Source organism: Uloborus diversus, chromosome 6 (genome assembly GCF_026930045.1).
Source record: "Uloborus diversus isolate 005 chromosome 6, Udiv.v.3.1, whole genome shotgun sequence".
NCBI lineage: Eukaryota > Metazoa > Arthropoda > Arachnida > Araneae > Uloboridae > Uloborus > Uloborus diversus.
Genome location: NC_072736.1, coordinates 49,960,010 through 49,987,837, shown reverse-complemented (window position 1 = coordinate 49,987,837; position 27,828 = coordinate 49,960,010). Strand labels below are relative to the sequence as shown.

The 27,828-nt window shown below is 32.8% G+C and overlaps 1 protein-coding gene across 2 annotated transcripts; it reads left to right on the top strand.

Moving 5' to 3' along the window:
* On the top strand, window positions 1-24,023 carry LOC129224563 (venom peptide SjAPI-like). 2 transcript variants are annotated; one of them, XM_054859040.1, is made up of 4 exons: window positions 15-364; window positions 5,287-5,514; window positions 12,444-12,674; window positions 23,846-24,023. In XM_054859040.1, the coding sequence occupies exons 1-4, from the start codon at window positions 244-246 to the stop codon at window positions 23,848-23,850; spliced, it is 585 nt and encodes a 194-aa protein (XP_054715015.1). In that variant the 5' UTR covers window positions 15-243; the 3' UTR covers window positions 23,851-24,023. The 2 variants fall into 2 exon arrangements, with proteins under 2 accessions (XP_054715016.1, XP_054715015.1); XM_054859041.1 differs by lacking the exon at window positions 5,287-5,514 and having other exon boundaries at window positions 1-364.
* Window positions 24,024-27,828: the final 3,805 nt, after the last annotated feature.

The following is a 27,828-nucleotide window of genomic DNA, read 5'->3' as shown; positions in this document are numbered from 1 at the left end:
ATCTCATTCAAAGAACTATCAGATACTTTCCCCAAATAAACATTATCTTTTTTTTAAAGATGATAAGAAATTTCAGACGGCTTGTCAGCGATAAAAATTATAAAGAAAATTTAAATATCAATGCGCATTTCATTGCTACATTTGCAGATCTTTTCAGATTTTAACAGACTTAGAATTTAACTCTGTTACATAAGTCGGGAAACGAATTCGCAATTTTTACATAACTTTTTTCTAACTTCTAACATGTTGGCTTCAGCGAATTCTCTCCTTTTTCTTTTGACTACCCTTTCTCCATTGAATGAGACTCCTGAGACTACTACAATATCCGATTCAGAGTGCATTTCAACGGAATCTTATTCATTAGGTAAGTTTAATTTGGTCGAAATTAACTAAAAAACATTTTTCAAAAATCAAGGAACACCTAAAAAGGCATTTTTCATCGCTGATTCAATATACTTTTTCAAATATGTATTATTATAATATTTGAAACAGTAGTTTCTGCGAAGCAGTGTTAGTTTAAAAAAAAAATAAGGATTTCCAAGGTTAGTGAAAACTCGAAAAGGATTGGATGTTTTGGTTTAATGGTTTTTTGATTTAATTCTGTTTTTTTAAATACCCTGTTCGGGTTAAGCGTATACATCGTCATCTGAAAACAACAGTAGGATATTTTGTTGTTACTTCTGGGATTAGATGTCTTTCGGTTGCTGTGAGGTCACGACATGTTAATAGTAACACTTAACATCTTACTAGAGAAATTAATGTACAAATAGCAATAAATATCTACTTAAATCTTAAATTTATTAAATTAACACTTTAATCAATTGATTTTTAATATTTATAAATTACTTGGGCTAAAGATATTGTGATATATTATAATAGTATTCACGTACTTTGAATGCATGTTTTCAAAAAAAAAAGCAGTAATTAATATTAGTTTTTTTTTTTGTCATTTCTTCATTCCCATAGATCTTGGAACTAATTTAACAGTTTAGATAAGATCAATTGCCTTTTTGATTGATTGAAAATTAGCGTTCTCAGAACATGTATAGATGAAAAATATTCTTTTTTATTTTGTATCATTTGAAATTTTTTAAGTGTAATAAAGAAAAAGATGTCAGCATAAGGTGAAGAATACGAAATGAAAATTAGAGAGAAAAAGATAGCTATAAGCAAATAGACCGAAAGTAAACAGACAATTTCCCAGAAGGTTTGCCTCTATGTGACTTTTGAGGATGCTCTATGAAGTTCAATAAACATAAACTTAGCCCAGTGTTCGTCTTCACCGTCTGCTTGGTACCAATTTGTTTGCATCAAACACATGACTGACGCCGTCGAATTTACTATTTCTTTGTTAACAATTATACTGCATCCAAGGAGAAGTGTTAGCGGAAGTAAACAAAGAGGGTTGGTGTTTGGCGATAATATTTGCTACTTTCACGAATTACTCGTTGGTTTGGCGATTCTATTCATGAACATTTTGCTTAAATAATTGGCGCTGTTTTCAACACCCTGCATCAAGCAGACAACGGTATCGCCAAGCTTTGTTTACTTCTTCAATCATTTCTCACTGAATCAACTATAGTCTATCTTTTTCTTCAAGCGCAATATACTAAAGTTATAAGATACAATTCAGTTTGGAAGAATAATTTACCTTATTTTCAAATAGCGCTTATACACGCAGATAGATTTGCGTTTTAACGAAAACGCATTCCTAGGAGAAAATTGCATAAAAAATTAGAATTTTCGATTCCTATTTTTTGAAGCTACACCTGCATTCATATTGTGATCCCTTTTTTATTCAAGATTCGTTTTAAATTGAAGGTTTAATGTAGTTAATGTCATTAGCTATGAAAATGTTAATAACTTAATAAATAGTCAAATTTTTGAAAATAGTTGTAGTTTTGTAATCCTTATAGATTATGTAGACACATACGTTCCATGCAGATAAAATCTACTGAACCATTTTTCACAAAACTTCGCATACATGTCATAACGTCGCCATTTTATTGTTTTGTGCGCAAAAAATATCGATTATCTACCGCAAAGCTCATGGTCCTAAAGGATTAGGAATGTAAATGACTGCCGCTTTAGTGGGCCCTGCTAATTGTGGTTTCCATTACTCATTAACTATTTATATCAAATATGTCTTACCGATATGATTAAGGGAAGAATACAACGACGTTGCAGATATTGTGGCATACTTATTGGGTTTTCAATTCACAAATCTGCAGAAAAGATTTTTACATTTGAAAGAGCTCTTATTTTCAGGCCATGAGGATTTGCACGGCTAACATAGAAAATCACAAGTCTATGAAACAAAATCAATGAAGGTACATATATTTCCGATCCCAAATAAATGTCATATAGTTACATTTATGCAAAAAAAATCTACGTGTTAAATAAAAGTAAACAGTCTTAACAAGGATATGTACATTATTTGGTAAGAAGCTTTTGAATACTAATGTATTATAGCGGCAAGCACTCATCAAAACACCTTAATGTTTGTTTCTTTCATCTACAACTTAGCACGTTCCAAATAATAATAGTCTCTCTGTGAACTGAACATACTCGATTTTAATAGTCAGAGTGCAGTAAAATTGGGATTCTGGGCTACTTTCAGAACTTAAACTTGATTTTTCTTGTTAATAAAGGCAGTCTAATCAGAATGTTAAAAATTTTCCCTTTTAACATGAGTGAAGCTGAAAACAACATTAGGTTGTTTAATCAATTCACATTTTTACTGCATTGGGTAATACAATTGCATAAAACTTAAAAACTGCTTGACAATTTGAATGTGAATTAAATTATTTTGAAAAAGTTCAATTTAAATCAAAACCAGCTAAACAATTATTAATTCGACAACAGTTCACTATACCATTCATATCATTTATTCATCCATCGTCCGTTTGATTAGATAGAAAACCAAGAAGAGAAAAGGATGGTTAACAAACGGTGCGAGTTGCGGACTGTTGAGAGTGCGGACTGTTGAGAGTTAATGAAAGTTTTAATGAAATGATTCACGTTTTTACATTTGAATTAATATTATCAATCCAGTCAAGAATACGGTGTTGCATATGCAAAATTAACTTAAAATGCACTTTCAGTCGTACATTTTACAATGTGCACATATGTACTCTCCGTCCATTACGAGAAAAGCACCCCTCGAAATGTCTTGGCCTGTCTGTTGCTATAACAACGAGGCGTGTCTCATTTTCACAAGGGAAGCATAATATTGGAAAAACCCGTACTGCTGCACAAAGGCGAGAAGACGAGTGGCGAGATGGTGCCGAAAAACCCCTCCTGCTAACCCTCGCAGACAATGAACGAAGTCCGTTTCTGTGGCAGTGGACGGGCTCAGACTTTACGGCGGTAGCTTTTCTCGTGAAATACAGACAGTACACAGTATTGTGTTTTTCTAAACCTATTGGACGTGTACATTGACAACAGCTGATGATATCATGTAGTGTTAAAAGAATGCATCGAAAAGATATTTATAAGTACCTGACTCAGATGAATCTCTAGTAACGATTCAAGATTAAAAAAAGATTCAAGTTTCTACATTTGAATGATTATTATTAATGCAGTCAAGAACACGCTGCTGCATATCATGCAGAATTAACTAGAAATTCACTTTCAGTCGTAATATATTTTACAAGGTGCACATCAGTACACAGTACTGTGCTTTTCTAAACCTACTAAATAATGTTACGTGCAAATTGACATCAGTTGATGCAATCATGTAGTGTTAAATGAATGCATTAAAAAGTTATTTACAAACACCTGACCCAGATGAATCTCTAGTAACGATTCAAGCTTAAAAAAGATTCAAGTTTCTACATTTGAAAGATTATTATTAATGCAGAGTCAAGAATACGCTGCTGCATATCAAGCAGAATTAACTTGAAATTCACTTTAAGTCGTAATATATTTTACAAGGTTCACATCAGTACACAGTACTGTGTTTTTCTAAACCTACTAAATAATGTTACGTGCAAATTGACATCAGTTGATGCAATGATGCAGTGTTAAAAAAATGCATTAACAAAATATTCATAAGTATACCCAGATGAATCTCCTTATTCTTCCTTTTCACCTTATTTTTTGACAAAAATTTTCAGTGATAGCATAGTGTTATGAAAAATATTCTTTTTCGATGCTGCCCATCTTTCTACAAGATGTCGCAAAAGTAATGTCATAATTTGAATTGGCTGCCATTTTGTTAGAAATGAAAAGAAAAAGAGCTCTGTTTTCATGAAAAGTTTATTTGAAAGTGTAAAATTGGTAACATTACTTGGAAAATATTATATCGCTCAAATGGCTACCTCCCAAGTTGATGCATAACTGTACTCGTTTTGTGGCAGTTTCAATTGTTGCCTGCAAAACATGAGGCTCCAAATTGGTAATTTCTTCTTCAATGTTAGTTTTCAAGACCTTCAAGGTTCGTGTTCTTTTGTGGTAAACCCCTTAGTTGTTAGAACACATGGAACACGACGAAATTCTCGTTGCGTTGAAACAACAGACTTAAAATTTGTCAAATAAACAATAACAATAAAACCACGTTCTTCAGGTGTATATCGCTCCATGGCAACAACTAATTTACCATACATCAACATCATAAATATCAAAGCATAGTGACATTTGGCGCCAGTTGCAAAAATGGCGGTCAATTCAAATTATGACATTACTCTTGCGCCCTCCTGGAAAGTTGCTCCAGACAGGAACATTTTTCAGCGTTTGTTCTTTCTGAAGAAATCTCAGTCTCTGTATTAGTTCAAAAATTTCTTTTTTCAATTCACTCCATCTTATTTATTAATGGGAAATCCAGTACGGCATGTTTATCTGTTCATGCTCTTAATTATTTACACATAAGAAACATTAATATTAAAGGTATCATCCGCACAAATTAGGGTTTATAAATTGCTTAACTGTATAACCAAAGATTCCATTTTTATATATAGATACGTATTTGGTTTCACAAAAAAGGGAGGGGGGGGAGGGGAAATAATGCTTGCTTTTCCATTATAGCCCGGAAAAACACCTTCTGGGGATGATTCAAAGTCTGTTTTGAAGCTTCAATAATAACGATTTTGCATAAACATTAATAATATTCTCCAGGCTCAGAGCCGTCTGTAAGTCCTGAAGACTCATTTCCTCCCATCAGGAGAAAGAGGAATAAAAGACTATTCTTTTCTAGAAAGAGCAAAAGTACATAATTAATAAAATGCAGACCATGTTTTAAGCTACAATAAATTAGGATCTCATATTAAATACAAATATTTTCTTCAGACTTAGAGCCATGTCCTACAAACACTCATTCAATCAACCCGATGGAATGCCCACGGAATGAACATTATGAGCATTGTGGAAGAGTTTGTGAAACTGATTGCGACAACAGCCCATGTCCATTGAACTGCTGCGTGGAAGGCTGCTTCTGCAACGATGGTCTCATAAGAGGTCCCGATGGAACATGCATTCCACCTGCAGCATGCCCTGATTCAGCCAAAGGAACCACAGGTTCATATATCCTGCTTTAAGATCAAATTATAGTTTAATATTGAATTTGTAGTTAGAGTTAAATATGATTTAGATACTCTGCCAATTATTCTGTGAACATCACACGAATGATAAATACATGAAAAACTACTCATTTGTAGGAACTAACATTAAGCTTTTATGTCAAGTTAACGTAAAACAGTGGATTCTAATGGATGAAAATAGGTTACAAAGAGCGGTCATGGTTGTTTGGTTCGATAAAAATTCCAATGTTGAATATATACGAAATATTGAACCCCAATAACTGAGTAATATGTTAAAAACTTTTCTGGTGGCAAAAGTCTATAATATGTCCAATATTAAAATTTAAAAAAAGGTTAGGTAAACATTGATTCTCAGCAGATAGTAATTGGTAATAACCAAGGCTTAACTTTTACCGACTGTTTTTGATATTTGTGGTCTAGACAACTGAAGACAACTCCTCCCATGTCCCCCGAATGGTAACAAAACCTTCTCGGTTTTGGTGGGAGATGTGGAGTAACTTTCCATCGTCGTCCAATAAAGAAACCCTGAACAACAGCTGACTTGATTTTTGTGGTCTAGAAGAAGTTTTCTATACGTAGATTGTTCAGTTAAATATACAGCTTTGTGGTCAAATCTGCAAAGAAATACAGCAGCTGTGCTTTCGCGAGCCCTAGCAACAGGGGCCACGGCCTTAAAACATTAGTGGCAGCACTCTGTGGTCAATGTCAGAACCCATTTTAAAATAATGAAACAGCTCCCCACAGGTGGCAAATTATTCATTTAATTGATATTTGTGCCAGAATTCTCATCAAGTTATTGTTTAAAAATTGAACTTGATTTAACTCAAAAGACACATAGCAGAATTTTATCCACTAATTTAAAACTACCTGGTAGAGCAAATTAGGTCATTTTTTATGATATCTTGTCTTTGTTGTAGGTGCTCTACAGTTAAAAAAAAGATTTTTAGAAAAAAATACGTGCATATCCAAAAACAGAAAGTTGTTGAAATCAAATTACTGTGAGCAATTAACAAAAATAGAAGAGGTCATCTCTTTTTCATTATTTATACATACTTTTACATTCACTTTTGTTCATTATTTATATTAGATCTCGATATGGCTTATGTTCTTGGTTTAAGAACTCTACAAAATTTTCGGAGACACTTGCATGACCAAAAATATAGAGTCATAGAATTGCGTTCGAAAGAAACCAATGGTTTCAAGATTCCTTTCGTAGAAAAATGTGTTCTCGAGAGTCGTCCAAAGCAGTTGCTTCTGCAAAAGCCAGCCCCTACAAGATATTTCATGAAAAACCGATTGATAAATGTTGCTTTTGGTTCTACGATTATCGTTTTTTTTTTTTTTTTGTTTTTGTTTTCATTCATGTACACTTCTTGACAATTGCTAAGGAACAATTACGTTTTTTAGAACAGTTAAGAATCGATAAAGATTAAAGAAACAGAACGAAATATATAGTTAGTAGGGAGGATGTGCCTTTATTATAAGTACAAAATAATACTGATATTACTGCATCAATGAAGTAAAAACTTAAAAATAAAAAAATAATCCTACTTAGATGATTTTCATACAACCATAAAAAAAATGATCTAGGTCAAAATGATGGAGACATGAATAAATTAATATAATGTATGATTACCAGGGACACCGATGCACAATTCACATCTGTTTTCCATACTCCCCACTAATTATTGAAGGGTGCTTGGGGGATGTTTTCCCACTCCTCTCTCATTGCGGATTTGAGTTCTTGTACTGTTTTGGGAGGGACGGTTCTTCGCGCAGCACGTCTGCCAAGAGCCTCCCAGACAAGATCAATTGGATTTAAGTCGGGAAAGTAAGCAGGCCACTGCATACGGAGAATGTTTTCACTTTTTCATGTGTCTAACGCTTCTATGCTCCAGTGTGGCCGTGTATCGTCATCCGAAAAGAGAAAGTCTGGACTTACAGCTCCCCTAAAAAGACGAACATGGTCCAGCATAACATATCTGCAATACATTTGCGACGAATCGCTTTCTTATTTAAAAATGTGAAGCGGTGTTCTGCCATTGTGCATGATGCCTGCTCACACCATGACGCCTGGGCCGTACCGATCACGTTCGTGAACAAATTTTTGTGCATAACGTGTTCCACGCTCTCTCCACAGTAGTTGATGACCAGAATCACTTGTCACACTGAAACGAGATTCGTCAGAGAATATCACTCTAGACCAATTTTGATGATCCCATCAATATGTTCCTTACACCAGCGTAATCTCTCCCGACGATGGCGTGGTTGAACTTGGATGCAACGCACGGGCTTCCTTGCATACAAACCGACATTATTTACTCGCTGTGAGATGGTTCTTGCAGAAGCATGCGTACCGGTAGCGGTTGTTAGATTTGCAGCTATCTATCCAAGAGTGAAATTTCTGTTCCTTTTTGCCACGAGGGCTACATAGCGATCCTCTGAAGGTGTGGTGTTCCTACCATGACCCCCGGCATGCTTTTGCAAAACGTTTCCACCTTTAGCGGCCGTCTTTAATCGGGAGATGGCACTTTTTTATACACCCATTGCAGCAGTCACAGTGGTGACACTTTGACCTGCTTCCAGTCGTCCAACCGCTCGTCTACGATGTTAGATACTCAAATGACGTCTTGCTGACATTTTACTCTTAAGTATTTCAAGAACCAAACAGAATTTCAGAGAAAAACCTTTTTTAACATCCAGCACTATTTTTGTTAAAAACCAAACAGTGTGAATTTTCGTACGAATCTTGAGCGTGTATGCACTGTCTTTTATACAGATAACGAGTCTTTGTCTACCACGCCATCTGAACTTGAATTTCTTTCCATTGTCCAGGTGGTTGAGGTACTAATTAGCATAAATCACTTGTTCCTTAGCAATTGTCAAGCAGTGTATTTAAAAACTAACAAACAAAAAACCATTTTACACTAGATCTGTTTTTATATACGGGTTTAGAGACCACGTGATTTCTAAAGCTAAGCATCAAAAGGAAATCTCAAAGATAGTATTACGAGTCCACCTTTATTCCACGTGTTCGTGAAAAACAGTTGATTCTTTGTAAAATTACAAAAACTTGAATTCCAAATGTTCACAAATAAATATTAACAATTGCTAAAATATCAACAGCCACTAAGCAAATCGCAAAAATTACTATTGTAAGCACGTATTCTCTTGCGAAAACAATCAAAGAGTGAGATAAAAATCACAGCTGAAAAACATTATCGTATAAACTAAGACTGACGGAAGCATCCATTTTACTCTTAGATTTGTATAATTTTGGAAGATATTACTGCAAAATTTTAGTAAGTTCTAGAGTCATTGGAGTAATCTATTTGGTTCAAATTACATGTTAAGTTCAAAATCCATTTGGTATAAGGTATGCTCGAACTGTCGCCAAATTTGCCGCAAAAATTATCCGCCAAAAACGATGTCAACTGGGCAATATCTGTTCAATTTCTTGCCAAGCCCATAGGTCTAATACTAAATACTACAAGGCAGGGAAAAACAACAAGGTGTTAATTATTAAAAATTTAGATAATTTTGAGTGAACATTTGCGGAATAAACGCCAAATTCAACAAGATTACACCAGAATAAGCAGTTAAAAAGCATAAACTAACAAATATTCAAAATGAGTAACACTATTTTTATATCAATCAATACGTTGTTAAAACATATGAATATACTTTTCTATATTCATTTTTTGTTCTTATTGTAGGGGAATGTGGGGCAAAGTGAAATAGTTAAGATGACTTATCTTTTTCAGAATGAACAAACTGGATTTTTTTTTTTTTTTGAAAATTATAGTACATGAAGAACGAATTCTTTCTTTTATTTTAGACAGTAAATTTGTGGCTTAGAAAACGGGGCAAAATTTCACTTTTTTTTGTATGGGGAAAAGTGAAAAATGAAATATTTTTCCAATAAATTCTACCTGATTGTATTTTTTTTAAATCAAATGAATGAGTAAATAAAAGAATCTCTACATAGTATAAAATGAAGTCTGCAAAAAGCGTCTGTTTGTTTGAACTCGCAAAACTCGAGAACTACCCGGCCAATTTTGCTGAAATTTTCACAGTTTGTTCCTTTAAGTCCTGAGAAGGTTTGCAGAACAGTTCGAAAAAAATTCGATGCGTAGTTCTTTTTTTATTCCAATTTAAGGCAGATTTTCTCATAAATTCCCGATGATGGGGGTGAAAAAATACTTTCACATATTAATATTACATATCGTTCGAAAGGGTAGAATTTTCCGCGTTTTATGCTATTTGTTTCAATGCTCTAACTTTATCACAGCGGGAGTTATTTGCGTTTTTAGCTCGAATTTTTTTAGGCTTAGCTGAAATTTAGGTACTACTTTCTTCATTAAATAAATCAATAAAAGATGAAGGAGTTGTCCCACAGCTTTCTTTTTGACGCCATTGGAAAAAGCGACCTTTTTTACTCCAGAATTAACTCGACCTATGGTCGTAAAAATAAGCTTTTATCTCGAAAGGAAAAAAAGTTACAAGCCTTTTTAAATCAAGTTTCAGAAATCTCGATTCCATTCAAATTGTGAACCATTTTCTTTCGCATTTTAATTCCTTAAACTTATTTTATTTTGTGTTTCCATGGTTATGCATTTTAAATCCATCTTTCTGGATTTAATTTCTTAAAAGTATTTTAATATCTGTCGTCATTGTTTAGAAAGGAAATCATGATGTTTTTTTTAACTTATTTTTTACGCCTGATTGTTGAATATACGTCACTTGACACAATTTTTATTTTCAAGGTGGACCGGACAAAGCCGGGAAACGTAGCTAGTGAATGAATAAATGGAAAGGTATCGAAAAGAAAAAATAATAAATAAATAAATTTATAAATGGGGAAAAATCAATAAGTAAATAAAAGTGAATGAATAAGAAAACAAGTGAATGAATCTTTATACATAAAGGGCTAATCTCTGTCCGGATGTCCGGGGTAAACTTCAAAACTACTGGACGGATTTTAACCATTTTTCACCATAGATAGATACATATTGAGGGAGCAACTTAGGCTGTAATTTATTCCTTAAAAACTTAGTTGTAAAAAGTTATGGTGGAAAACAATAAATTTCATATCATTTCCCCATTAAATAATTAAATTCGCAACTCCAATAAATTATAAGGGGCGCGGCAGCCACTGTCTAATGGCGGATGAAAAAAGGTGAAACAAACAAATGCCATAACTTATAACTTGCTTTGACGTTTAGTGAATGACAGTACTTTTTCATCGTATTTGTGCTTCTTTTTTTTCGTATTTCTTTTTTATTCTTCTGAAATTACATTACACCACAAACTGCTTGAAGCCGGAAATTTACCCCAAAGAAAACTCGTGGAATGGAATGTTTTACCTTTTTCTTTAGTATGGTTAATCACCGCAAGGCAGCGTATTCGAGCTTTGAAGTTGCGAATATAAAACCCATTGTTACAAAAATTCGTTGCCTAACAACAGCAATAATAAAAGTAATCATAATGAAAATTTTGAATCAAGGCTTCTCCGGAGCAGACATGAGTTTAAAGTCGTTTAAACATTTGGAAACTCTACTTTTTGCATCCTTAAAGAAACATAGTAGAAAGCTTTTTTCTTTTTCTTTTGAGTGTGTACAATTTAACTAAATAAAGCGCACGGTTTTTTTCAGTGATCTTTGTTTTTGTTAGTTCATATTTTGGAAATTCTTCAAATTTTTATATGCTTAAATTCGTGCTTTCGTTTCTAAATGAATATTCGTTGGTTCTTTATACTTATTGCTATTTTATTTTTATCTGTAAGGAAGAAGCTCGATTTTTATTCACGTCAAAGCATTGTGTTTTCAGTTCTTTCAGTTAAAACAGAAAACGAAAGAAAGTAGCGATTGTTTCTCACAATTATTACTGACCCAGGCGACGCCGGGTATTTTTACTAGTAAATGAATAAATAAGTGAATTGTTAAATGAAGGAATGTAGATAAATTAATCACTAAATGATTACGTCAGTGAGTTAGTGAGTGAATGAATGAATGAGTAAACGGGAATGAGCAATTTCACGTTGAACTGCATGCACTTGACTAATTGTAAAATAATAATAATAATAATGTATAAATAATCTTAATATTAATTTAATAAATACTGTACCAAATACAAGTCGGTCTCAACTAATATTTTAAATGTTAGTAACAAAAACTTCATCATTTGATAATGGGCCAAATAATTTTTGATTTACAGCAAAATATTACAATATGAGTATAAATTTTTGAAATTGCTTATGTTATAATATGGTGTGATCTTCAGAGGTAGCTTTTTCATGACTGGAATAGACTACATGTATTACTACATAGTTAAAATACTAACTACCAGATATGTGGCGCTAAAAGCGGAGTAAATATTTCACCGTTTCGCTCTGCCCCACTATTTCACTTTGCCCTACATTCTCCTACTAGAAGCATTTGATAAAACATTTTCATGTCTTTTTTATTATACGGTGTCATATTTTTTCAAAATATTTTTTCTTAATATATATATATATATATATATATATATATATATATATATATATATATATATATATATATATATATATATATATATATATATATATATATATATATATATATATATATATATATATATATATTTTTTTTTTTCTACTTACTTTTGCAAGCCGTATATTAAACGTCCGTGGTAAACGGGGATATTTTCGATGCTTAAAAAAAAAAAAAGTATTAAAGTCGATTGGGGACAAAAATTTAATTTTGCAGTTTGTGTTACACAGTTACAGACCTTACTCTTATTTGAACTACCTTCTAAAATCCTGTTAACTTTAAACCGAAATTCTCATTTGGTGAGATTAAATTTGAAATAACATTTATCGTAATAAGCATTCTCTTTTCTTAATTTTAAGGCTTTAACTTTCAGATGATCGACGCTGCCCTGAGAAAAATGAATATTTCTCAACATGTGGCAGTGCTTGTCCAGATAACTGTTGGAATTATGATGACAAGGCCCGGCCATGCATTGCTTTATGTGTGGAAGGCTGTTTCTGTAAGCCTGGTTATGTCATAGGACCTGAAGGAGATTGCATTCGTCCTAGACATTGTCCTAAGCATTCGGAGTCATTTCCTATTCAACGATCTACTTATTTTGGAGGTAAGTGAATTATATATAAAATTTTAATCAGCGATTCCCAACTTGTAGGGAGCGCCCCCTGGGGAGATGAGAGAAAACTCTAACAGAGACACCTACGCCTTAATAATTGAAAAAATGTTGAAAAATTGGTTATCATTCTGATAGAAAAGAGATTCCTTTTCGTTACTTAAGTATTCAAAATTGCATTTGAAATTCCTAATTTATTTCTGGTGTATAACTATAGGAAATACAGGGGTGCGACATACATCTCGGGCGTAAGGATTTTCACAGATTTAACCAATATACTATGTTATTTGGAAGCCCAGTGGCTCAATGTAGCGCTTTGCGCTCCCACGCGCCATACTGAGACAAAACCAAGGGGGGAAATACAAGCAAACAATGACAGAAAAGAAAAAACAGTTAATCATAAGAACGAAATGAAAATCAAGTGTTCAAATTATTCAACAAGTCCAGACCCGGGTTCTATTCTCGGGTTGGGCATGGTTGACTCAGCCGTTCATCTTTTCAGTGGGTACCAGGCGTACTTGGGAACCAAACAAACCCTGGGGGTTCCGCGTTAGGCTGGCCACCTAACCGGAACATTTGCCTTGCACCCCAAAGCCCCTTGACAGGAAAATTGAGTTGGGCACACTAGGCCTTAGTCCTCACGGGCTGTCGTGCCACAGGGTTTGGTTATTGTTATTTAGCGAAAGCATTGAATAAAAATGTATTGAACTAAGAGTGGTTTTAAAAATCAGTAATGCATCTTGATTTCATTATTATTATTTGCTGTGAATATATTATACATCAGTCCACTTTTATAAGTGCAATCTTGATGCTTCTTTAACCCATTCAATGACCAGCCCGAAAACCCTTAACGCGCATGCCGCAGATAACGAAACGGAGTTGCTTTTTGCTACGTTGTAATAACACTTTTCTCCCCATTTTGCTATCGGTATTTTAATGTTGTTTTTGCTGTTCAGCTTGCATTCGAAAATCGCTTCGCTTTATTTGTTTTTAAGCACTGAATTATATAGTGCAATAAAATACAAGGTTGCTAATATGTGCTGAAATATTCATACATTTACGCAGTACATAACAGGAAAATAAGAAACAATAGAGGATTGGACGAAAAGAAATTATTTTCATGACACTAATTATTTTATCCATTTATTTTTCTTTTTGCTTTTATCTCAGTATATCTTTTTTTTTTCTTTTACTGTTAAACGTAAGATGATCTATCTTTCAAAAGGCCTCAACAAAACATTCTTCAAACAATTGACTGATCGATCCAACGTGTGAGCAAGCGAAGTGAATGGACAAAAACGCTTTAAGTGTGGGAATGATATTCTAAGAGGATAAAAAGTATTCTTCGGTGCCTTTTGATATATTGTGACACTTCAAAACGACCAATAAACACAGAGACATCCCTTTGATGGCAGGACTATGGTCGACTTTTATCGTAATTCAGGTGACTTTTAAATCCCTTCTGAATGCCCAGATATCAGTTGCTCAAGCGTGGGAAGTATTTTAAAGATAAATGATTACAAAAGATCAAAACTTGCGGCTAATCCCCTATTTCCCTAGGATACTTTTGTGCATGCAACTAAAAGCCCCCAGCTGAGAGAGGAATAACTAGACCGACTGGGAGGTCTTTATTCTCCAAGGACCCTCTTTGCAAACATCCGAGCAAGTTAGTTCCATTCAAAGAATGGTCAGAAGGTTTTAGTGTTTTGTGGTCAACCCTTCCACATTATTTTCTTACAACAAAACAGTTTAGCTCAGAAAGGAATTTCAAAGCAAGCTTTTATGCTTATATGACGAAACATGTCTTCAGAAGGAAAAAAAAAGATCTTGCTTGAAATCGAGTCGGATTTTAAATCTTTTTTTTTTAACATACTTGGATAAATGTTATTTAGTTTCATATGATTATTTACTAATTATGGCAATTTGATTATTGAAAAGAAACCAAATATTTAATTTATATTTTTAAAATCTCATAAAAGAAGGTACAATTAAAACATTGGAGCTATTTTAAGATAATAAGTAAAATTTGAAAAAGAATGGGAGATAAGGAATGTTTCGTTTCTCATGAGTAAAGCGTACAACAAAAGAACTCAAGATATTATCATTTTATTCGTACTGTCGTATCTATTTTATGTTTTACATAGTCAACTTTTACGTATAGTCAATGCGGTCGTCATTTTTTTTTTCGTGAAATAAAAAATATTCAAAACCGTATCACTAAAAATCCATCAAAGGGTGCCGCGTATATAAAAAGATATAATTTGCGTTTTAAAATATCATGATTTAAAAATAAATAAGTAATAAATAATAATAATAGTATACAAAAAAATAAAAAGCGTAGTAAACACATTATAATAAAAAAAACATACTCGTACAAAATTAAGATATATAAGATAATTTTAAAAAATAATATTGCGTAAAATAAATTATAAAATTTGAGGATTATGAACAATTTAGGGAAGGATACTTGCGTAAGAAGGTGGATTTTTGATAACAGGAAAAACATATTTCTGTTTATTTGCTTTATTCAGGCATAGAAATATTGATAAATATGTAAGGGAATATTTTCACACTTGTTCATCAGGGAGTTCAAATGCCAGAACGCTAAGAAACAAAGCTTCCACGAAAAGATAAAAATATAATGCCTGATTATTTGAAGCATTATACGTGTCCCATCAAAGAGTACTTGAAAAGTTAATATCTTAGTAAAATAAAATAAATTACAACAAGTTCCGTGAAATACTATAAATTACATCCCTTTTGTCTCAGAACAGAGCTTGATTACCGCTCCCCTAAAAGCTCCAGAACCCAACAGAGAAGCGCAATTACAGGGTTCTGCCCCTGGAAGGATCGCCGACACATATTCGGCCGAAGCAAAAACTGCTAGAAACGCCGTGACGACACGGGATCGTCGAGGGCAGTTAGGAACCATTTTCTTGCGACGAGCCTGAATCGGCCGGGGTATTAACACAAACTGCGCGGCCGATCCTGTATCGGCCGGGGCAAAGAATGGGTTAATGAAAGTACTTTCGTATTTTCATGAAAGCAGTGAACAAGCCCTTTATTTCGAAATTTTCGGAAAGTGGGAAGGGGAAGGGTGAAAAGTCATTGCAAGTTTTATCGGGAAACAACAAAACCACGTCTGCTTATATGCAACAATAAAGTATGTAGACAGAGGAGGGGGGAGATTTATTGACTACCCTGACACCCTCTAAACGATGAGTCTGACAAATAAAGCGTGCTCCGATAAATTTCCAATCGTTCTGTAATGAGAAAACATTATCAGAATAAAACAAAACGTACGATATTATAACTTTCTTATGACAAAAAATTGAATTATTAAGAATTTTCTGTATAACATATGATTGTTTATGTATATTAGAGGTGCGACATCGATAGCAAAACATCGATGTTAGAAATTAAAACATCGATAGTATTGATACATCGACCAAAAAACATCGATGTTTCCAAACATCGATGTTTCTAAACATCGATGTTTTAAAACATCGATCTTTTTAACAATGTATAACATACAGTTTTGAATATAGTACTACACTAAGTTAAGCAGTACAAAAGAATACGTGCCCGAGGAATATATTGAAAATACTGAACATCAAATCATGAATATAATTTAATAAGAATAATTTCGCAATATCTTGGTATTATAGTAGGAAAAAAATGGACAATAAGACAAGCACCGATTAATACAAACTAGTTATAGTAATAAAGAAATATTTTCAAACTGAATGAAGCTAACAGTAAATTTATATCAAAAAAGAATCTAAGAAAAAATGTATCATAGCACTTACCCGTCAGTTGAATGATGAGAAAAAGTTGTGCTAGTTATTTTAAAAATACAAAATTAATTCTAACAATTATTTTTAAGAGCAAGAAATATGTGTTGTACTGTTAGTTAATAATTAACACACAAATTGTAAGTAATAGAGGGACGACTTGTTGGGGGAAGTCGATAAATAACCCCGAATATTGGTGTTGACAGTTTAGAGAAAAAGAAGTTACTTGACTTTGTCCCCCAGAAGCGCATTTCTCTTTCGCAGACTATCCCATCAGTCAGAGAAACATCTCTTTCCGATGGAACAGAAGTTGACTTTTACCAGCTCTGAATTTTTAAAGTTATAATTTTCACCGTAGTAACGTATAGGATTTTCCTTTAGTTTAAGAACTGGAGCTTTGAAATAGACTGCAAGTTCTGACACCAGACTACCAGTGTCAGGTTCATCAAATAGCTCTGACCTCTTCCTCACTCTGTGGTTAATCTTCTACTATCTTGTAGTGATCTTCCCAAAAATCAGCATTTACACAGAAAAATTGATCTTATAAAATGGGTGCAAAAAATGATTTTTTTTTGGCAACTCCATAAGTAAACTTAATTGCCTAAAGAGAAAATTGGAGCAAATTTTATGATAATTTTCAATTAAAGTGCAAAAACATCAGCATCGAAAAAACATCGGTGGTCCAAAAACATCGAAAATAAGACATCGTTTTTAAAAAACATCGATGTTTTGTCCAAAATATCGATGTTTTAACAAAAACATCGATGTTTTTAAAACATCGACATCGATGTCGCACCCCTAGTGTATATTGAGGTATTTAAGGAAAAGAATGGAGTAAAAACATGTTGAACTAAAATATACTATTAAATGAAGGCTGTGGAGTACTTAACCTTAATCCAAAATTTTCATTCTTTTGAAGCAGTGTTTTTATTAAGGTTGTAGAGTAGCTAAAAAATTATTTTAAAAGAGTTTTTAATTAATCAAATGATATGGCGACGCTTTTACCTGGCAAACGTATCTACATGTGCCGGTATGTACTAGGTGTCCAGGAAAGGACTCCCTGATTTCAAAATTAAATATCTCGAAAAACAAATACACGATATTGGAAAAAAAATAAACGGTATGTTTATCGTGAAACCTATAAAAATCATGTACAGAAACATGAAAATTAGTAACGAAAATTGCCAACAGGGGGCGCTGTACGCTGTAATTGCAATAAAATTCCCCACAAATAACGATGGGAAGATGTTAGGCGCTTCAGCAGTAGTTTTGCTTCTCAGAGGTTCAACTTACATTAGACATTATCGTCCAATCCTTCGCAGCACTATTTATGGGGACTTCATTTGCAATGACAGCGTACAGTGCCCCCTGTTGGCAATTTTCGATACTAACTTTCATGATTCTGTACAAACTGAGAGGCAAAACTACTGCTGAAGTGCCTAACCCCTTCCCATCGTTATTTGTGGGGAATCTTATCTCAATTACAGCGTGCAGCGCCCCTGTTGGAAATTTTTGTTTCTAATTTCCAAGTTTCTGTAAATGATTTTTATGGGTTTCACAAAAAACAACCGTTTATCTTATTTTAATATCGGCCTTTGTGTTCGAGATATTTAATTTTGAAATCAGGGAGTCCTTTCTTGGACACATTGTACGTACCGCATTTGAAATAAAAGTCATTGCTTGTTGTATAATATCTGTCAAAGTAGTAAAGTGTTAGATTAGTTTTGCGGAGGGAATAATGCGTAGACCAATCATTACTTCGTGAATCACAACATGATGTCTTAATTTCTTTTCTGGAATTGGGATGCGGATAATCAGTGACGCAAAAAGTCGAAGTTCGGTAATTGGAGTTCTATATTAACAAAAGCTTTTGATTCCATGTAAAACCAACTTCTCAATAAAATAATAAAAATAGTTTAAAACGAAGGGTGGGATCCATTCTAAAGAAAAATAAAATAACTGCAGCTAATTTTTAACGGAATGAGATTGGTTGATTTAAGGTAAAATAAAACTTTCTGGTAAAATAAATCCCACCAAAAACATTCTGTAAAAAACTAGCCAAGTCTCGATGGAGCTGCTTGTTTATCTCTAAAAAAGTATTGAAATCTAGACAAAGTCATGACAAGTCGAAGGTTCCTTATTGCGATTTCTTTATTATTATAGTTAATATTGTGTGACTTGGCCGTTACACATTCTTTATACGTTAGTGGGTACAAGTCAATTTTGTTAACACGTTTTCCAAGTGGCAATTTTCCATCGTCAATGGGTAGCGGTTCTGGCGACAGATTGGCGCAATGGTGTCCTGGAGCACCTGGTTTTGTACCCTTGTGTACCCTTTAACGGCAAAGTCACACAACATTAACTATAATAATAAAGAAATCGCAGTAAGGAACCTTAGACTTGTCATGACTTTGTCTAGATTTCATTACTTTTTAGAGATAAACAAGCAGCTCCATCGAGACTTGGCTAGTTTTTTACAGAATGTTTTTGGTGGGATTTCACTTCTTTTTGTAGAAACATTTAATTTGTGTAATTTTCGAGTAGACTAAAGTTAGGCTAGATTAAATTAGAAGATGTGTCCCACTACGCTGGACTTTTGCAATGACAATCGATTTTTTATGTACCAATAGTAGAAGGGAGCATTACCATATCTCTAATACAGCTGACCAGGAAACATCACGATCAAGGAAATTCAAAAAAATTCCAAATTTGTGGCATTCGAAAGAGCGTTGGAAAACATGTTTATGGCACTGAAACTACGTGCCCTCGTGACCACGTTATCGAAATATGATGTCTTAAAAATTGCCGAAATTTTTAGTAAAGTCGCCAAATTTAGCGAGTTTTGTTCAGAAATGGAAGGTACGGCGCGAATTCAACATCTGCATCTGACAAGACATTTCACTTCCATATTTGGTCACCACCAAAGCGCGTGAGAAATATCGCATTAGGGACATTCCAAGGTATTTTTGACATTATGTAGAGTCCGTAACGTGACCTTTTTTTGCCATAACTTTTTAATTTACCGTTTGATTTGCAAATAATTTTAATTTGAGCTGGTGTGTTGGTAGGAAAAGATCAAAATAAAATAATATGCTAATCAAACTGTAAATTAAAAAGTTATGGCAAAAAAGGTCACGTTACGGACTCTACATAAATGTCAAAAATACCTTGGAATGCCCCATTAATTCTTTACTCGGGGTGACTACCATGGCGCGGGGTGTCGTGGCACAGACTGCGGCATTGAAATTTTTAGGGGCTTGTGTTCCGGGATATTAACGTGCAACTGTATAGGGGAAAACGCCACAGCCCGAAATATTTGTTTTATTTTATTGTAAAAACAATGGAATTTTTTGTTATTCTTAAGACTGTTAAAAAACTGATGTTTAAAACTTTTATGCTTCTGCGGGTGAAATATTTCCACTGAAAGAGTTTTTTCGATGATGAAACTGTTTTGAAAAAAATATGATAACCGTAGAGAAACGGTAAACACACTTTAAAGTCTTTTTTTTTTTTTTTTTTGAAAAGTCGTAAATCTGAAGTCTTCAACAGTATCTAAATACGAAGAAAACGACATTTTTAAAGATTTCAAACCCTGTTCTCAAATTAAAAAAAAACGATTTCTGTCAGTTATTTCCAGTGTGTTTTTCGTTATGTGTATCGTTATCAAGTTATGTGTAAACCCTCTAACAAGTCAAAAAAAAAAAAAAAACTGTATTAATTTTTGTTTTGCTCGTATTTGAATTCCCTTTTAACGTGAAACATAGTTGGTAAAAGTGACTTCAGTATTTTTAAAAATGACTAAATAACATGCAATATGATGTGCATTTACGTTATAGCGACTTTCAGTTGCAGTGACAGACTTTTTCGAACTACAGGGGTTGTCATAATGAAAGTCGACTATAAAATTTTTGATAAGAATCTGTTATGAAGTAATTTCCGACATCGTTAGTTTTGCTGTGCAAATTTTTGACATTTACTATCCGTTGTTTTCTTTTTTTTAATTATTAATTTTTTCGATTTTAAATTAAACATTTTCGCTAGCAATGGTCAGACAATAAAACTTCATGAATGATAATAACTTTTGAAAAAATAAATAAGAGCTGGGATACTACAATCCATGATCATGTTCTTTCAACATCAAAAACTATCCATTTTATTTTCAATATATAAGCTTTAATAAGCATGCTTACTTATTCATATTAATTCTCGTACATAATTATTAATTACTTACAACACACTTCATTACAAGAGTACAAACTTAAATTAGTTAAGTAAAACACACTTGAAATGCACTTAAATTCTGAAATGCATTATTATCACGATTACAAAGTTAAATCCTACGTTCAATTTCGTTATAAAGTTTTAGCTCCTCTGGATAAAACTCTCTAGTTTCCATTTCACAGGCTTCATAGTTACTTTTTAATTTTAATCACACAAGTAAAAGGTTAATTCGAAACATCGTTTACGCGCTTTGCAGACGACCAGAAATGGAAATGAGTCTTGCTAGACGCAGGCGATGAAATCACGTGGTATTTTTCATTTTTTGCCAAGTCTTTAAATTTGGCGAATTTTCGTAAGATTTCGACAGACTTTGACCCCCCATATCTCAAAAACAAAAGGACGAGGGCACACAATATTTGGGTCAAATTTTTTTCTAAAGATACTCTTTCGAATGCGACCATTTTTAACTTTTTTCATGATTACTGAACTCGTGATGTTTCCTGGTGAGATCAGCTGAGGGTTTTTCATTAAATACTTCAGTCTTTCGATTTTTGACATCAAACAAGGCGGCCCACCAAGTTGAATATTTTTTGTAAAGGCGGTATGTCGATCTCTAATAGTTTGGTTGGGCTCTTGTGTTTTCTAATCAGGGTCACTCCAGATCTTCGATTACCCTAGTTTTTATAGTTTTCCCTTTATGTGGCCATTAAACCCTAACTCTGTACCAAATTTCACCTCTCTGAGTTTATGGGAAGTACTACTTCTATTTTGATGATCATGAGGGAGTGAGTGAGTGTCATAAATGCGAAACTTTGCTTTCGCTTAACTTCGGAACTAAATGACCTACAGACTTGAATTTTTGGATTTTAAATATGTGATTATAGCTTATTGGATGACGAAAATTTCTGCGTTCTGGTCTCATCCAGAGGTTCTCAAATAGGGGCCTGAAAATACGGCGAAATGGTTCCAGTAAAGGATGGTACGGCAGTGTTTGCTTCGCGCTCGACTTGGCGGGGGCACTGCCGTGCCCCCCGATAATAATAGTTTTCAAGTATAAGTTACAGTCGATTCCTGATTGTACGAACACTTTTAATTCCAACTCTGGAAAAAAAAAGCGAAGCGGCCGGACCGAAACAAACTTTCCTGGAACAGATAACACAAACCTGCGAAATTAAACTTTTTGAAAAATACAAAATAAGGTTTTGCTATTCTTCATATTGTTTTGTGTGCTTATTTCGAAAATAATCTCCATATTTTCCATCATGTCAGAATTTTTTGTAAATTGATTTTAAATTTTGCTGAAACCTACTTAACCTACTGATTGCCTACTAAATTTCATCAAGATAAAAAATAATACGGGGAGAGAACTTTAGAAAATTTGTTGATTTTGTATGAAATGACCCTGTAGATTGCTTAAACAAATTTCAAAACGTAAAAAAAAAAAAAAAAAAAAGTCTGTCAACATATTTTGATATAAAAAGTTAGAGAAAGGGCTTAGAAGAGAATTTAGAGTATTTCTCTCTCTCTCAGACGAGGTTTGTGAACATCTGGCTACACGGATATTCCATGTGAAACCAACAAATTTTCTGAAATTTTCGTGCCGTACTATTTTGATCTTGATGAAATTTAGTAAGCAATATGCATCAATATTCTGTATTCCCAAACAGTTTTATTTGTTTTATTATTATTTTTATTATTATTATTATTATTATAATTTTGAAAAAAAATTATTCCTGAGATATAGTAATTTTTTTACTCCGCGGATGAGAAAAATTTGTCCTTTTTTATCTCTTTTCTTGCATTTACACCAATAAAAATAACTGATTGTTAAAGAATCAGGATGTATCACCAAGAATATGAGTTTTTCTATACATTTAAACGAAAAAAACCCCACTTTTGCCAGATAAATTGTTTTAAAAAATACTTTTTGATGGAAGAGTTCAGCAAAAATATTAAAAACATTTACTAAAAATCCTGACGTGACAGAATTTTTAAATATTTTTACAGAAATCAGCACCAAAAAGTGCATAAAATCCATTCATTACTTCTCTTTTATTTTTTTCATCGCATCTGGTCTGTGTAATTTGTCACGCATGAATGTCTCTAAGTATCAATTTTTAAGAGGATTAAAGCGTGTATGACGAATCTTAGGCAATTTTGAAACGGCCGGCACACGAACAGTTTTAAATCTTGTTTTTATAAAGGGAAACGTGCAGTTATGATTTTTTTCAGAGTCTTCCATTTATTTTTTGTGACCGTTTAATGCATACGAATTAGCAATTAATAACTAGTATAATATCGAGGAATTGTCTTTATCTTTACTAATAATAAAGCCAAAAGTCTGGATCTCTGGATTTCTGGATATCCGTCTGTTACGCGCATGGTGCCTAAACCGTTCGGCCAAGTTTCATAAAATTTTGCACAACATTAGTTCGCAGCATAAGGGGGAGCACCTCGAAGCGATTTTTCAAAAATTCGATTTTGTTCTTTTTCTATTCTAATTTTAAGAACATTTAATCGAGCAAATTATCATAAGATGGACGAATAAATTACCATACATGGACGAGCAAATTACTATAACGTGGGTGAGCAAATTAACATAGCAAATTGGCGAGAAATTCATCATTCATTATTTGCAAATACACAGCCGAACCAAATGACCGTTTAATTTTTCTACTTCAGGCAAAGCCGTGCGGGTATCACTAGGCTTAAATAAAGTAATCATTTGGAATTATAATACGTTTACATTGTTGGTTAAAGGTACATTTTATTTTGCGAGGTACAAGGGGATAAATAGTAACACAAGTAAAATACCTTAACTCGAATCGTAAAACAAAAATATCCGTTCAGTTAATTTTTTTTTCACAAGAAAGTATTCAAAAATCATGTTGAACAAATGTTTCCGTCTTTCCGTACAGCAAATTCTATGTTAATTATAGTTGCTGAGTCACTTGAAAATTTCAAAAAGGAATTTGAGTTTTTCTGTTTACAGTTAGATAATCAATATTCCCTTCCAGCAGAATATGTTATTTATCTTGTTGGTTATTGTTTTTTAAGTTAAATCGATTCTTTCATTTTCATGCAGAAAATAAATTTCTTTTTTTTAACATTTTTTGTCAAGATTTAACAATAGATTTTTACTTTTTGCAGATTGATCCCTTTTGTTGATGAGAACTGCGTTTTAAGAAGATCAATAAGAAGAAAAAATATTCTAAAATAAACTACTTTTTTTTTCTTAAGTGGAAACTAACTGTGACAGAGAAAAAAAATGGAGAGAAAAAAAAGGAGAAATAATCATTGATGATAAAATCTTGTTTTATGTATTGTATCACTTTTCTGGTTGTTATTTAAAGGAAAAGAAAATTCCTCGACTTTGTCTGGGAAAATTCTTTTACCTTTCGCAAAAATCACTACAGGAATGCTAATGAGCGTTCAGTATAAAGCAATTTATACAAAATTACACAACTGTTTTCGAAAATTGTATAAAAAAATGCATTAGGAAATACGTAAAATCCAGTTTGTTAATATATGGGAGATCCTTAAAATAGTAATAGTTTTAAGGAAATTAAAATTTAAGTAAGTTGACACTATTTTGATTTAAAGTAGGCTAATTAAAATGAGAGCAACATTGGGGATGAGTTTTACGAAGTTTTTTTAAGAAGAAATTTTTTTATGAATCACTTTTTGCTTACGGGAACGTATGCAAAAAGTGATTTACAAATCGTAAAAATTGAGAATTGTCCGAAAATGATTTCGATTTTGTTATAGCTTTTAGAATCGAATATAGATGGCAGCACTACAAATTTCATTTTGCTTATATTTAGGATGATAGGATTAGGATGCAATATCAAGTATTATGCAATATGCATTCAGAACTGAGGTTGAGAACGCACATATAGAATTTTTTTTTTTTTTTTTTTGAAATAAGGAATAAACTTAACCACCATAAGAAATCTGTCTGCCAGAGAGATTTTTTTCACCATTAGTTTTTCGATTTTCTCTTGACACATTATTTTTACGTTTTACTCCAAAACTAAAAAACCCTATCGATTACATTCTTGTTGTATAAATTAGACAGTAGATAAATAAACAAAATATAAAATAAAAGTCTTGATGACGAAAAAACTTTTTATGGAAGTTCAAAATGATGATTTTCACGCATTTTTTTTTTTTGCAACAAAGAAAAAAAAATCATTTTCCATAACAGATTCATGAGATAAATCTGGCAGAAGGTCTTTTTTCCGTTTCAACGTGTTCTATTTTCAGAACAATTCAATATTCCAAATCTTGTATAATCGTAAAATAATACCGAATCGTCAAAGCAACAATAAGACACATCAAAGTTAAAAAAAAAAAGAAAGTAAGATATTCTGCTGTTGCTCTGAGGCGACAATATAGGGTCCGTCAAGAATCTCTACATCCACAGGTATTCCTATTATACAGGGCACGTTGCATATGAAGAATTTGGTATCAAAGGCAAGTAAACAATCCATTAATTTTTTAAGGTGCTTCTTTTATCCCCTCTTTTGATACTTTACTTTGTCAATACTATCACACTACAAAACGATTTGGAGCGAATTTCTTTCAATAGGTCAAAAACAAATAAAAACGCTGCCAAAACCCCTTTTACTTCAAAATCAATTCAATCCATGTTTTTACCATTCGGCCGTAGTGAAAACGCACCAGTAACAAAACAATATTATTGTAATAAAGTGCTTAATCATCACACAATTTTTATAGTACAGGCTAAATCTTGGCATAAAGTTGAAATATCGAATAAATGAATTTAGTTAGAATTTTTGAATGAGTAATCAAATGAATGAATTTTTTTGAATGAATTGAACGAATCTGATTTTTTAATGCCTGATTTACTTTTAAACCAGGTCAATTCAAAACATTTTTATCTGTAAATGGTTGGACAATATACTACTGCTAATTTGAAAAAGGTAACAAAAATGAAGTCGTAGACCATATGTATTTCAAACGAAGGATTTGAAATACATATTGGAAAAAATTGGAAAAATAAGTGGTCAAAGCGTGAAATGTGTTTTTGTCCCTCCTGTTATATATATATATATATATATATATATATATATATATATATATATATATATATATATATATATATATATATATATATATATATATATATATATATATATACACATATATATATTGACAGATCACAGATCATGTGACTCTAATTACTTTACCTCAAAATCAGTACGGCTCCTGCTGCCTAGCTTATCGATATCAATAGCGAGTTTTTAATTTAATGCTATTTAGAGAAATTAGAGTGAGCGGGATTACCCGCTCAGCGTCATTACCCCATTTTCATCTATATTTTAGTATTTTTCTGCTCAGTTGGTACAATTAATAGAGGAACTAAAGCGGAACCGAAATTTATGCTTAATAAAACTTGTAAAATTTTCGATTTACGGTACTATGGTTCTATAGTTCCTAATGTATCAAAGCCAGGGGTTCTCAACCTTTCTGGCTCTGCACCTCGCTTTAAACAATGATGAAAGCTAACCCCCCTCCGTAGGGTATTTCAAAAAAACTTTTTTCAGCTAGAGTCCACTAATTGTATTTTGCTGTAAAAGTTTTAGCTTCTTACTCAAGTTTCAAAAGAGTTCTTAATAACCCCTTCATTTAACATTAGCCGTAGCATATAAAATGATACAAATTTAGAAACATTTTATTTCCCCAGCTGTTTTTATGTAAATAATTATTTTATTGCAATATATATGCATATTACTAGTGTATATTATATTATATAGCATTTTTTTCAGTTCAATGCATTTTTTTAACCCTTTTCCCCATACTTATGAAGTTTTGGGGGAGGGTATTTAAAAAAAAAAGATTAACAAAAAAAAAAAAAAAAAAAAAAACACCACATGCTTCACACAGTATATCATGAGGTTTCCAGATGTAAGTGATAAACAGCAATTGTAACATTGTAAAAATAAAGTTAAGAAAATGTCTGAAATTGAAAAAAAAAAAAAAACAGTTTACAAGTTTAAGCAATAACAAAAAAACGAAAATAATAGATATTCGGCTTTTAAAATGTCTTCAACAATGATAAACCAGAGGTACCATCACGCATAAATGAAAGGAATATAAAGTAAACACAAAAGTTCGAAAAAATCCCAAACAAAATAGTCACAGCTCACAAATTTAAATGACAATACAATTAAAAAAGCATTAATGTTGAAAGCTCTCTACAAATAAAGACAAAGAATAAGGTAGCCAACTACTAACCTGCTTTAAGTCTTTCTTTAACATTTTTCTTTGACCTAAGTAAATATTACAAAATAATAAAATATGCTCAACAGTTTCAGTATCCTGCCCACAAGAACACAAATCATCACTTACCAAATTAAATCTAAACAAATAAATTTTAAAATTTCCATGTCCTGTGAGAATTTGTGTTAACTTAAAATCAGTAAAGACATCTTTACGGTAGACCAGGGGATTGCCGCCACCTGGAGAAATGCCGCCACTCCTGATATTTGAGTCAAGGAAACCGGATAGTCATCCTGACAGTTCCTGACCTGTAGCAAACGATGCTACAACCAATGCTCAAGTCAATGGCAGCGATTGCGCGCGTTGTTGTTTTCCCATAGTGTCAAACGTTGTTTTGAAGAAGTTTGATCTTTTTTTTCCACTCTTATTTTTCAATTTCTTTCCTAAATAAGCTGAGGTATGTACCTTCAGATGCTACAAAGGCAGCATTTGCTATGAACAACCTTTAACTAGATATTTTAGCCTATGTTTTAATCAACAATATTGATCACTTTCGTTTGTTTTGATGTCTTTAATCTACATTTCTTCCATTTTATCGGATCGGGGTTAGACGCCATTTCACTGGAGTGATGCCGCTATGGTGGCAGCATTAACCCCGGAAGCATATTTCCTCTGTATAGGTCAAAAGCAATTTTTTAAAGGAAGGAAAATGCGCTCTTATAATCTGTGCTTAGTAAAAAGAGTTAGTTAACAGAAGTTAATCTTAACAAAAGAAACTGGTGAAGAAAATAATATTGTAAATGCGAGCAATACGCCTGAAGTTCAGTTACTGGATGTAGCACCTTGATCATCAAAACCCGTTCAGGAAGTGCCTCAAAAAACGTTTC